General features: G+C 41.9%; 1 protein-coding gene across 1 annotated transcript in view; it reads left to right on the plus strand.

The window, feature by feature from the left end:
* The window catches only part of PSMD1 (proteasome 26S subunit, non-ATPase 1), a 79976-nt gene extending 68319 nt beyond the window's left edge, over positions 1 to 11657 (plus strand). Inside the window, exons 20-25 of the mRNA XM_090284934.1 lie at positions 629 to 798; positions 2630 to 2722; positions 4364 to 4450; positions 4967 to 5113; positions 9448 to 9618; positions 11617 to 11657. Of these exons, the coding sequence (XP_090141060.1) occupies positions 629 to 798; positions 2630 to 2722; positions 4364 to 4450; positions 4967 to 5113; positions 9448 to 9594 (644 nt within the window). The 3' untranslated portion in view covers positions 9595 to 9618; positions 11617 to 11657. The remainder of the gene's footprint in view (positions 1 to 628; positions 799 to 2629; positions 2723 to 4363; positions 4451 to 4966; positions 5114 to 9447; positions 9619 to 11616) is intronic.
* The last annotated feature ends 1013 nt before the right edge of the window (positions 11658 to 12670 follow it).

Below are 12670 nucleotides of genomic sequence, written 5' to 3' on the forward strand. Positions count from 1 at the left end.
TTAATATTGGAGCTGCCTACATTTAGATGTGACTAAAGCAGGAAAAGTAAAACTAAGCAAATAGCATCTACCTCTTGCCTCTTTGCTATTGCTTGCAAATATATGTGTTAAAATTTTACTTTTTAAAATTTTTTTAAACTTATTTATTGATTTTAGAAAGAAAGGGAGAAACATTGATTTGTTGGTCCACCCATTTATGCACTCATTGGTTGCTCCTGTATGTGCCCTGACTGGGGATTGAACCTGTAACCTTGGTGCATCAGGATGATGCTCCAACTGAGCTACCCAGCCAGGGTCTTTACTTTTTATTAGTACATTAAAAGGAATGTATAGTACAGATTAATATTTAACTTAGCATACCATTTTGATACTCTTCAAGCTTAGTTTTTTAAAAATGCCTGCTCTATAGAAAGGTCTAGATTTACCCTGAGTCCAGTTAAAATACAGCACTCCCAGTTTTGGAGACCCTAGATACAGCTCAATGGCTGACTAATTCCAGCAACGTCATATTAGATTTCATAAACTATACTCTTAAAGTAGTCACCAAATGCTTCCATAGTGCAGTACTTAAAAGTCTTCATTATTGCCCTGTTGGATTCATGTTCATGGTGTCTCTCTTTTTCCACAGGTGGTCACAATGTCACAATCTCCTTGCAGTCCAGAACTGGGCACACCCATATGCCTTCAGTGGTTGGCGTCCTTGTCTTTACCCAGTTCTGGTTCTGGTTTCCTCTTTCACACTTCCTGTCATTGGCTTATACCCCTACCTGTGTCATTGGCCTTAACAAGGACCTAAAGGTATGTATGTGAGACCTCAGTGTTATCATGTATCTTCTCCACCGTATTCTGTTTCTCATCCACTCAAGAGTGTTTTCATGAAATTTTAATAATGAGTCAGCATCCCATCGATAAAGTACTTCCCCTTTAAACTGAGACATCACCTTATGAGTGGAAGTTTTGAAAAATCAGGTCTTCTTATTAACTTTGTAACCTTAGGTCAGTCCATTGAGAGGGAATGGTGAGAGAAGAGGCAAAATATAAAATATGAGAAGACTTTATGGATTACTCTGATGAACTTTATTTACCACTAAAAACCTGGGAGCTGCTGAGGGATTTCATGCAAATAAATAATAGGATGGGGATTGCATTCTAGAAACATCATTTTGGTATCACTGGAAATCTTGTTACAATGGTATTGCAACAACCTGGGCAAGGAAGGAAGAGGACCTAAACTAAATCTTAATAAGGAATGAAGGTTTCAGACAAGGACACGTTTCAGATTTATTTGGTGCTGGGGAAGAACAAAACAGGAGGATGTCCCTTTGGTATTGGCAGAAAACAAGACCAACAGTGAGGACCCCGGGAGTCTGACAGAAGCTAGTCACTTACGTCAAGGACTTAATGTCATACCTCCCCTATCATACCGTCCCTTTTATTTATTTTTTAATCATTTTTTGTTGCTTTTTAGAGAGAGAGGAAGGTAGAGAGAGAAACACTGATGTGAGAGAAATATCAGTTGGTTTTCTTCTTGTGTGCACCCCAGCCGTCCAACCAACTGAGCCACACCGCCCAGGGCCTTCGTTTTGTTTCTTTTGTTTTTCTTAATTGGGCTTGTGCTTAGGTCTTCTCCAGTCCTGTGGCTCTTCCATCCTCTGAGGCTTTTTGACTTTTAAATAACTCTTAAATCTGGTCATCATGATTATTAAAATGTTCTATTAAGTTTTCAGAGTGGAGGTGAGGAGCAGTGGGAAAAAATGGGACAACTTTAATAGAAAAACAATAAATAAATAAATATTTTAAAAATATGCAGAAAAAAATTGTTTAAGTTTTCAGAGGAAAAATTCTAGGCAAAAAAAATGACTGATAAAGATTGATTTGTTCAGCAAATTATTATTTAAGCGTTTTGGTATTAAAGTATTCACATGTGTAAATATTGAGCAGTCTTAGCTCTCAAATCAAGAATCTTTTGGTTTCCCGATCCCTAACCTTTAACATTGGGGTTAAAAATCTCATAGAATCTTTAAGGACTTTTTCCTCTGGCCCACAGCTTGATCTGTGTTTCCATTCTTTACAGTGAAAGTGGTGTGGAAAGACAAGATTTCTTGTCCTAGTATATATGATGCTTTGGCCATTCTTCATCAATGTGAACTGGGTAAAACAGAAAAATTCAGGCAAGAGAACTTTAAACCTAGTCATATAAGCAACATGAAGCTGATTTTTCCATTAGGCTCCTGTTAGACTCCTGTGAGGAGTGATTATAGTGTGGAAACTGTTTGCAAAAGAGGTAATAGTTGATCCTGATGCCCACACGATGCGTGGGACTTAACGCACTGAGCAGGGTGCGTGGTCAGTGCAGGTGAGATAAGGGGTTGCCTGTTCAAAGGCACAGAAAGAGGACTTCAGGAACCCGAGGGAACTGCAGGGAGCTCTGTAAGGCACCTCAAAACTGACCACTGGGAGAAAACAAACGCCTTTCAGGGAGGAGGAGTTGGTAACATAATTGAGCAGCACTGTCATTGAACATGTAGCCTGGATCCCTTTGCATTTGTGTGCTTGTTAAGAGCGTATAATACTTAAATCTTGATTTTGATTATTTTAATGGAGGAGGGGAATTCTTTTATTTCTTCAGATGCCGAAAGTTCAGTATAAATCAAACTGTAAACCATCTACATTTGCGTACCCTGCCCCTCTGGAAGTACCAAAAGAAAAAGAAAAGGAAAAGGTAGGTTCTTTCTTCCTTTGCACAGCATGTGTACTTAGATACAGGAGCTACTTAGTGTTTTACTTGGGTTTGTTTTAAATATTTTAAATTAAATATTTTTTAGTAATACGGTAAAATCTGACATTACACAAGAGTATAGTAGTCTCTATATCGAGGTTCGCTTATCGCGGCCTCACTGTATCACAGGATTTGTAAAAATATTATACCTAATTATTTATCACGGATTTTTTGCTGTATCGCAGGATTTAGCGGTACTGTATACGTGTGTTGTTAAAGTTACGCAGGTCTAAGAGTGTAGAATTATTATGTAGGGTTCCTATTTCGCGGGGGGTTCTAGAACATAATACCCGTGATAAGTGAGGGAATCCTGTATGAAGTAAAAGCCCCTTTTCTCTCCTGATCATTCAACTGCCATGTTGCAGGAATCACAATTTGTGAATTCTTCCAAATGTTTTCTCTATATGTATCAATACTCCATACCACAAATAGAATTATTTTCTACTGTTTTGCCTCTTGTTGTTTTCACTTAAACAGTTTCTTTTTAAAACTTTCAGTGTATATGGATTGTATTTTTTCCAAAGCTGCAAAGCCATCTTTTTATGTATACACCATTATTTATCTTATCAGTTCCCTATCTGGTGGACATTTAAGGTTATTTCTAATTCATCACTTACAGATGAAACTGGAACAAGAGTCTTCATACATGTGTATTTTCGCACTTGTACAAGTATATCTGTAGGTTAGGATCTTAGATGTGGAATTGCTTGATCAAAAGTAATGCACATTATTTTTATAGGCATTAACTAAATTTCCTTTCTAAATGGATATAATCAGTTTGTACTCGTACCAACAGTGTATGAGGACACTCACTGATACGGGTTAAATCAAACTAGGGCAATTAGAGAGTTGCACTTGCCCCTGAAGTTTTCTCGGTATAATTACCCCTTATGATACCTTATGTTTAGGAAAATGGTTCTTTCTCTCAAGATAATGTTCCATATTAGCCAGTTCTTGGTTATTTCCTGTGATTTATTTCATACGTAGGGATAATTATATAATTGACCTAATTTGAGGGTGATGGGTGATGAGTATCTTTTGATGACAACATCTTGTTTCATCAGACCATCTGGGTCTGAAACAAAGTCAGTTTAAACCGATACTGCCCAGCCTTTCACAGTCCTGGTTTCACCTCTGATTTCAGCTTGACCCAGCGATCACTCACCCACTGTACGTTACCACTGTAGGGCATCTGTCTAGTCCAGTAAGAGCATCTTTACAACCAAATTGGGAGGAAACTTAGGTTTTCCAGTGCTTTTCCTGCGAAGTAATAAAAGGTACAGCACCCAAATCTCTTCTCTCAGAAGCTCATTATAGCAAATCCACATCCAAAGTAAGTTGCAGGTAAAAAAAAAAAAATGAGAGTTATATTGGACACCAGCCTCCAGGAAGTAAAGCTTCTCCCGATGACCGTAGTAGTAATTATGTGAATAAATGTCCTGCTTTGTTGTTTCTCAATTATCTTGTTCTTTATGATACTTACTGTCAGAAAACTGAGTAGTATTGTAGGGCGGAGTTATCTTTGTACTTGTATTTGTATGTAGATAAGGGGTCACAATGATTTTCCCTGTTCACTTCCTCTAGGTTTCTACGGCTGTGTTATCTATTACTGCCAAGGCTAAAAAGAAGGAGAAAGAAAAAGAAAAAAAAGAAGAGGAGAAAATGGAAGTGGTAGGTATAACTTGGTGGTCATATGAGTGGACTTATCTGTCTCTCTGTGGTCTAGACTCTCCCTTAGTTAAACATTATTATCCCTTGCTCTTGGCTTCCTTTAAATAATTATACTGTTCCATGTGTAAAGACTCACATAATTTTAATTGGTAGAGACTTTAGAAATTACATCCATTCGTGGGAAGAATACAGTATTTCATACTACAAATCAGGAATGAGTTCTTGGAGGAAATGACAACTAAAATGGGTCATTTATTAAATAGTCCCTTTTTGTTCTAATTTCTGCTGATATAAAAAGCTTCTCATCCCTTTAAACCAAGTTAAATGTCATTCCTACCCCCAAGCAGAGTTACCCTCTCTCTCCTCTGAGTCTGGTATTACTGCAGTTGTACCTCTATTCTATCTAATTCTAACAACCTTGTGCACCTAATAGTTGCATAGGAAATTTATCAGACATCATTTAGAGATATGGAACAGAAGTGAACCTTTATTGGGCTACTTTTACACATTTTCTAGGATGAGGCAGAGAAAAAAGAAGAAAAAGAAAAGAAAAAAGAACCTGAGCCAAACTTCCAGCTACTGGATAACCCTGCCCGAGTGATGCCTGCCCAGCTGAAGGTTCTGACTATGCCAGAGACCTGTAGATACCAGCCTTTCAAACCAGTAAGTTACTGATGGCCCTTAGCTCCTATAACCCAAGGGACATTAATTCATAGGACAATGTAGTAGAAAAGGATAGATCTCCAAAGCTTTGGAGAAAGCTCTTCAGCCTAATAAATTTCTTCAGCGAAAGAGAACATTTCCTTTTCCATATAGATAATTCTTTGTGTAACCCTGTAAATATCCTTCCTCTACCAGAGCCTTATACCATGGAAGTTCCTAATACAGGATAGTGATTAGGAGCATAGACTCTGGAGCCAGACATCCTGAGTTTGAATTCTGATTCTGCCACTTAGAGCTTCTGTGACCTTAGGTCAGGTACTAAACCTCTCCGCCTCAGTTTCCTCTCCTTAAAGTAATCATCATCATTCCGAACTCTTAGGAATGTGGCAAAGATTAAACAAAGCAATGCAGTTAATGTGAGGACTCAGAGCATTGAATCTTATAAAAGGATTGTTATGCCATTTAATTGATTCTAAGGCAGAATGTTTCATGTTAAAAACAAATGATCAGAATGAACATAATAAAGTCTTTATTTTCCATGTTCTTATATCTAGAAAACTAGAGAGCCATTAGTAGACACATTTAATACATCCAGATCCTGGACAGAAATGTCATAGATGAGATTTCTAGTTCCTTATAGAAAAGTAAACCTATTTTCATCAACACGAAGGTGGTCCCCGATGGTGGGGGGTAGGAAGCAACTCTTATGTACAGTTAGGAGCCAGGCCTTACCTGACTGTATTATCAGCTGGAAGAGACAAGGGCAGAGAATGGAACGTGGCTGATTTAGTGACGAAGAACTGGGGTTGGGCCAAAGTGAGTGTGTTCCAGCGCCGCCGTTCCTTAACTGTGTGGCTGAGACAGGTCATTTACTCTCTTCATCTTTCACTTTCCTCCTCTGTGATATTGGAATGGTGATGCGACCTACCTCCTAAAAATGTCGTAAAGATAAGTGGATTGTTGCAGGTAAAACGCCTGAAACAACATCTGGCACATAGTAAATCCTCAGTAAACGTTACTTGGACCAGATGACAAGTCACCAGACATCTCTAAATAGCAGGCAATCAGGCCAGGAGGGAGAGAATAGCTTGAAGATCTCCTCCCACCCCGTTAACCTTGCATTACTAGCACCTAAAACTACTTGGCCTGTAGTGTTGAAGGAATAAATTGATGGTACCACCATTGGACACTGTCTAATCTGCAGCCCAGTTCATCTAAGTGGCATGTTTAAAGAGAGCGTATTCAAACAGCATCGAGAAACTGTTCTTGACAGTTAAAGGGGCATATATCCAGAACAGATATAGTATACAACTAGTGAATACTTAACACACCCAAGACACCCAGTGTTTTCAGCAGTTTTGAAGAATTAAAGACAGCAAAGTAGCCCTGACCGGTGTGGCTCAGTGTTACCAGTTCAGTTCCCGGTCAGGGCACACGCCTGGGTTGCAGGCCTGGTCCCTGGTTGGGGGGCGTATAAAAGGCAACCGATTGATGTGTCTCTCCCTCTCTTCCTCCCTTCCCCTCTCTCTAAAAATAAATAAATAAAATGGGGTTTTTAAAGGCTGCAAAGTATACATACTCAATGTTGTGAGGCTGTAAGAGGAAACTAGTATGTCTCAGAAATTAAAGGATCATTGAGCCTTTGCTCAGAGGAAGTCAGAGGAAGTTGCAACAGGACAAGGAACTCAACAAGCAGCTTGTTCATTTGTGAGTGAGAAGACGGCCTCTGTGCAAGCATAGAATGGAGGCTGAGGACGGGCTGCCGGCTGCCAGGCTGACTGTTGGGGTTGTGCTTCAGCAAAGACTGGGGACACTGGCCCCAGGCGCTGAGGAAAACCCCTGTCCAGGCCTTAGCTGACCCCTGAGCTACCTGAGTAGAGACGTCAGTGATCATATATGACAGAAAATACAGACTTCGTAGAAGTAGTTCAGAAAAATCACAAAACAAACAACATACCCTAGAGATGGGATCTGATTTCTAGAGTTGCCACATTATATTATTTAAATGTTCAGTTTTCTTCAAAAAATTACAAGACAGAGGCAAAGAAACAAAATGCACAGAGAAGAAAATAATTGATAGAAAGTGTCTCTGAGGAAACCTAGAATTAATAGGCAGACTGAGTCAGCTATTTAAAATGTGTTTAAAGAACTAAAGGACCCATGTCTACAAAACCAAAAGAAGGCATGAGAATAATTCTCAAATCAGGACTGTCAGGAAAGAGATAGAAGTTATTAAAAAAATAATCAGAATTCTGGAGTTGAACAATAAAGCAACTGAAATGAAAAATTCACTAGAATTCAGTAGCTTATTTAAGCAGAGTTGAGCTAATTGAGGAACAGCTCCAAAAAAAGGATGAAGAAACGTGAACAGGGCCTCAGACCTGTGGGACACATCAGGAATACCAACACTCACAGAATGGCATAATGTCCCAAAAAGAGAGGAAAGGATAAACGAATATTTGAAGAAATCATGGCTGAAAACTTCCCAAATTCTATGAATAACATGAATCTGCATGTCCAAGACACTCAGTGAATCCGAGTTTGATTAAACTCAAAGAGCCGCACACATAGACACATCACGATCAAATTGTTGAAAGACCGGGACTCCTGAGAGCCGCCGGGGAGAAGCATCCTGTCATGGGCCAGGGTCTTCAGTAAGACGGCAGCTGGTTTGTCACCAGTGACCGTGGGGGCCAGGAAGCAGTAGGATGACACAGTCACAGCGCTAAGAGAAGACTCTTGAGTCAAGAATTCTGTATCCTACAGTTATTCCTCAGAAGTGAAGGCGAAATAAAGACATTCCCAGATAAAAACTAAGAGAGTTTGTTACTAGGCTAAACCATGTAGCTATAAAAAGTTCTTTCCATGCGTTGATTATATTGCAAGATTTTAGTTGGATTATTTCATTGAACTTGGCATAACATAGTGCAGTTATCACCGGGAGCCTTACATTTCCAAACTGTAGGACACCCTTTTGTGAACGTGGGTACTTTCTTCCGTTTAGTAGAACATTCCTTTCCTTCTGGTGCTTCAGGAGGTTTGAGTTAACTCGTAGGCCTGTGCACCCTGGCTGTGCTGGGATGAATATTGGTAGTAAAGGTAGGGTCCATTCATAAAATGCCTCCTCTTCAAAAAAGGGAACTTTTTAAGGACAGAAGTTCTAGATTAACGCGCATTGATCTGTGTGTGTGTTGAGAAAAGGAAGATGGTTTAGAAACTCATGAAGGCACACCAACCAGTTTGATAGCGTGGCAGGGCAGAGTTGATGGGTCAGAAATCAGATTAGGTTGGACTGCAGAGATGCTTATACATATGCGAATCATCTAACTAATGTTCTTGTGCTTCTCTTCCCCCGAGTAATGTGCTTTGGTAGAGGTATGTTTTTTCCAGATGTGCCTTGCCACTGTTGGCTGATTTAATTACAGGGAGCAGCTTTCCGTTTCCTTTCACACAGGCAAGCAAACAGGATAAGATTAGCACGCCAGAGTGTGGAGTGTGAACCTGCCTTCTGCCGATACGTGGGGGAGAGGCTCCGTAAGCTCTCCGTTGTACAGCGCCAGGGTTTGTTGATTAAAGTGGAAAGCACTCAGACAGGTGTTGTGTTTATGTTGTCTCATCGCTCTGAAACTGCTGGAGAAAAATTGGCTTTTCGTTTGAGATTGTCTCTTGTGCCCAGAATAGTGATTTTCTCACAAATAATAAAGTCTCCGTTAGAGTAGTGTGGCTTCTCCAACTTCAGTGTGCATACAGGTCGCCTGGGGAGCTTGTGAAAGTGCAGGCTCTTAGGTGCAGGATAGGGCCAGGCTTTATGCGTTTCTAGTAAGCTCCCAAGCACGGAATAACGACGCTCCTGGTCCCGGGGCACAGCTGGGCAGCGAGGCGTGGGGCTAGGCTATGGTGTTAGAATGCTGTAAACATTCTCGTCCTGGGAAGCACTGTTCGTAATTTAGGACGCATTATCATATAGAACAGTACCACTTATTCTACCACCCAGAGCCGCGGGGCTAAGTTTGCAAATGCTCCTTGTAGATTACAGTTCCCTTTACCCTTTGTGGGGCCCGTTGACACGCCAGCCGCGGGCTCACCTGGAAGAACAGGTCAGGAAGCCCGTCCCCGCCTCTTGCAGCTGAACAGTGTGCTCGAGTCAGCAGGGCGGCACCCCACAGGCAGACGCCGCCCAGGGCTCCCGGCCCCCCACGGAAGTGCCGCTTGGTCCCGGCGCCTCGCTCAGTGCGGGCCGTCTCAGGGTGCCATGTCACACGCGTGCACCCCGGATTCCGGGGCAGTCGGGAAGGTGAGGGGCTTGTGCCGCTTCATCCCCGCTCTGTTGACAGCTCTCCATCGGAGGCATCATCATTCTGAAGGACACCAGTGAAGACGTGGAGGAGCTCGTGGAGCCTGTGGCAGCCCATGGCCCGAAAATCGAGGAGGAGGAACAAGAGCCGGAACCCCCAGAACCGTTCGAGTACATCGACGATTAAGGACCACAGGTGTGTGTGAAGATGGTATGTCAAGGGAAGTCTGTTAGCCCTTCACAGGCGTCTCATGTGGGGACATCAGCTCGCTTTTCCCTTTCTGTTATGCTCACTCCGTTTACCTGAACGGGATTAAAACTCCCCCCTCCCTTTTTTGACCTCTTCTTGCCATTGTAACCCCGAAATTCTTTTCCTTTCTACTTTGATTCTACCCTGTAGTGAGCTACCATTGCTGCTGGAGTAGCCAGTCTGCACACTGATGTGTAGACCCGTGGGGAGGTGGAGAGCTTGCTGCAGAATGTAAATCTGCTCAGTGCTTCTTTTGTCGAAAAGGCCTTGCTTCCTGGTCACCCCAAAGGAAGTCGGCTGACTGGCAGTCTGCTCCGCAGTGGAGTTGGTGTCCGTTCTGGTGTGTGCCCCTTGTAGATTAGTTCGTTGTGTGGGCCCGCGCTGGCCCGGAGATGACACTTTGAGTAGGGCGGGTCTGGGCTTTTCACTGGTTCTCTTCGTTTCCTTTGGCGATACTTTTGACACTAAAAGCCTCAACATTCATTTATGCAGTGAAACTGTTGAACTTCTAATGTATATAAGACACGGTGCACATGGGTGCTTTGGAGTCAATTATACTATAACAAAGCTTTGTCCTGTTGAAAAAGATTATGATGATGATGATGATGATGATGATGCCAGTGTTGTAACAATATTGAAAGGGGTGCTCTTCAGATGCAGAAGATTGGATTAATCTAATTTCAAAAAATTGTCATTCATATTCCCCCCATTTTTTTGAATGCTCATCACATATTTGAAGACACATGTAAGTATATAATCAGTCCTTGCTGGTGCGGCTCATGGGTTGGGCACCATCCCGCAGATGGAAAGATCGCTGGTTCGATTCCCAGTCAGGGCACAGGTCTGGGTTGCAGGCTGGTCCCCCGTTGGGGGCCTGTGAGAGGCAACTGATGGATGTTTCTCTGCCTCTCTTTCTCCCTCCCTTCTCCTCTCACTCAAAAAAATAAAATCTTTTTTTTAAGTGTTTAAAATAAATAAATAAAATGTATAATTAAGGCTCCCTAATTCTACCCTAATATCAGTGCATAGTCAGACAAATATGAATTTATTCAACTCTTTAAAGAAAGAACACTATTTACTTATTTTCATTTTTAGCAAGAACGGAAGGGAGGGAGAAAGGAAGAAGAAACATCACTGTGTGGTTGCCTCTCACACACCCCCAACTTGGGGACCTGGCCTACAACCCAGGCACATGCCGTTACCGGGAATTGAACCAGAGATCCTTTGGTTTGCAGGCCAGTGCTCAATCCACTGAGCCAGACCAGCCAGGGCAATTTTTTACAAAAGAAAAATACATTGAAATGTAAAGTTGCAAATCTAGCACCATGAGTGTCATATACTGACTAGCAATTAATGAAAGCTTTTACAGGAATGTTATATAGAGATATAGGTATCGATATAGATATTAAGGCAGAAACCCTACTGTTATAGTAGGAAAATATTTTCAAGCCTCTGATAGACAGTTTGGACCTTAGAGAGAGGGGGGTTTATACTGACTTCTTGCTCTCTAAATTTGCCCTTGGAAATTCTCTTTCTGAGAATTTCTCTTTTCAGGAAACCTTGGTGGTTTCCTAGGCCTTCCCAGCCAGCACGGGACGTATTACTGCCTTGAGCGCTCAGTCTCTGCGGAACTGACTCGCGCTAGGCAGCCCCACTCTCCCAGGCCCCTTACTGAAAACCCCTGGGTAAGTAAGTCTTCCAGGGCGGTTATTACAAGATGGCTTAGACGTTCTCAGTGGGAAATTAGATTCTTGTTAGTTTTCGAAAGGATAAAATATTCGAATAGTCCAACAGAAGGTAGAGAACTGGAGTCTGTCTTAGCGGAAACTGGCATATATATTAGGACCACATAGGCAGGGTTAGGGCTAGTTTTAGACTTCAACAGCGAGTTATTTAAAAGAAAAGAAAAAATGTTTTAAAATACTGGCCCAGCTTCCCTTCCCTTCTGCTCTTCCCCAGGATCTCATCGCGCATCTGAAGAAGGTTGTCCGGGCTCCTGTTGGCAGGGCCTGTGCGAGGTTCACGCTGAGACCCGCCCTTCACCGCATGTGTCATCGCCTCCGCGCTGGCCGCAGCTCCTCGCCTCCACGGCCGTGGTCGGAGAGAAGATGCATGACTGTTCCGTGTACTCTTTCACAGAACTTGGTTTTCAAATAAACGTGCTAAAATCTCCAGACGGACAAGGATGTTTTTGTTCATTTTTCAGCCTGAATTTTAAACAAATGGGTCTAATACCCTTCCGCACATACACCATGAAATGCCTACGCCCAAAGGGCTAAGTCCTTGATTGAAGTCCCTTTAATGATCTGAGGGAATGTAATCTGTTCAGGCAGTTTTTTTATTAAGCTTTGCTTATTGTTTCCTGCTTTTGACCTTGTTAAGGACAATGGATATAAATTATTTACTTTCATTTAGCTGCAGAATCTGATAATGTGGTCTTTTTTTCTACCTCCTTTTCCACCTCTCGTGTTTTTTTTTAATTGAGGTATAATTTAAATGTAATAAAAGGCAGAAATTTGAAGTGCATACAATGTGATGAGTTTTGACAAGTGCACGTTTGATCTCTATATCACGAGGCCTTTCTTGGGTGCTGAGCTTTTAAAACAAGCAGGCACAGTTGTAATTCTGACGACTACCCCTTCTAGTGTTCTTGGCATGTGAACGGATCTCTCCGGGTTTACTGGGCTGTGGCAGTAAGAGCTAGATAGTGTGCGTGTCGGGAGAGGGTACAGGGATTTGTGTCTTGGTCTTCAATCATATATAAGCAGGTAGTTTCTAACATTTATACGTGAATGGTGGTTTGCTCCAACCTTGCTTCTTTTGCTTCTTAATTTAGGACATAGCCTGTTGAGTCTGAAAAACAAAATTATTAGAGGGAACAAACTCTTGGGTAGGTCACCCTAATACATGCACCTCCCACAGCTTTATGGTTAGGTCCAGGTCTGAAGGTCAGTGGTCCCAAAGGGTGGCTCACGCATTGCTTAATTTCATTGTGTCCCCTCCTTGGTAAATT

This window comes from Furipterus horrens, unplaced genomic scaffold, assembly GCF_987537825.1.
Source record: "Furipterus horrens unplaced genomic scaffold, mFurHor1.1.pri manual_scaffold_1, whole genome shotgun sequence".
Lineage (NCBI taxonomy): Eukaryota > Metazoa > Chordata > Mammalia > Chiroptera > Furipteridae > Furipterus > Furipterus horrens.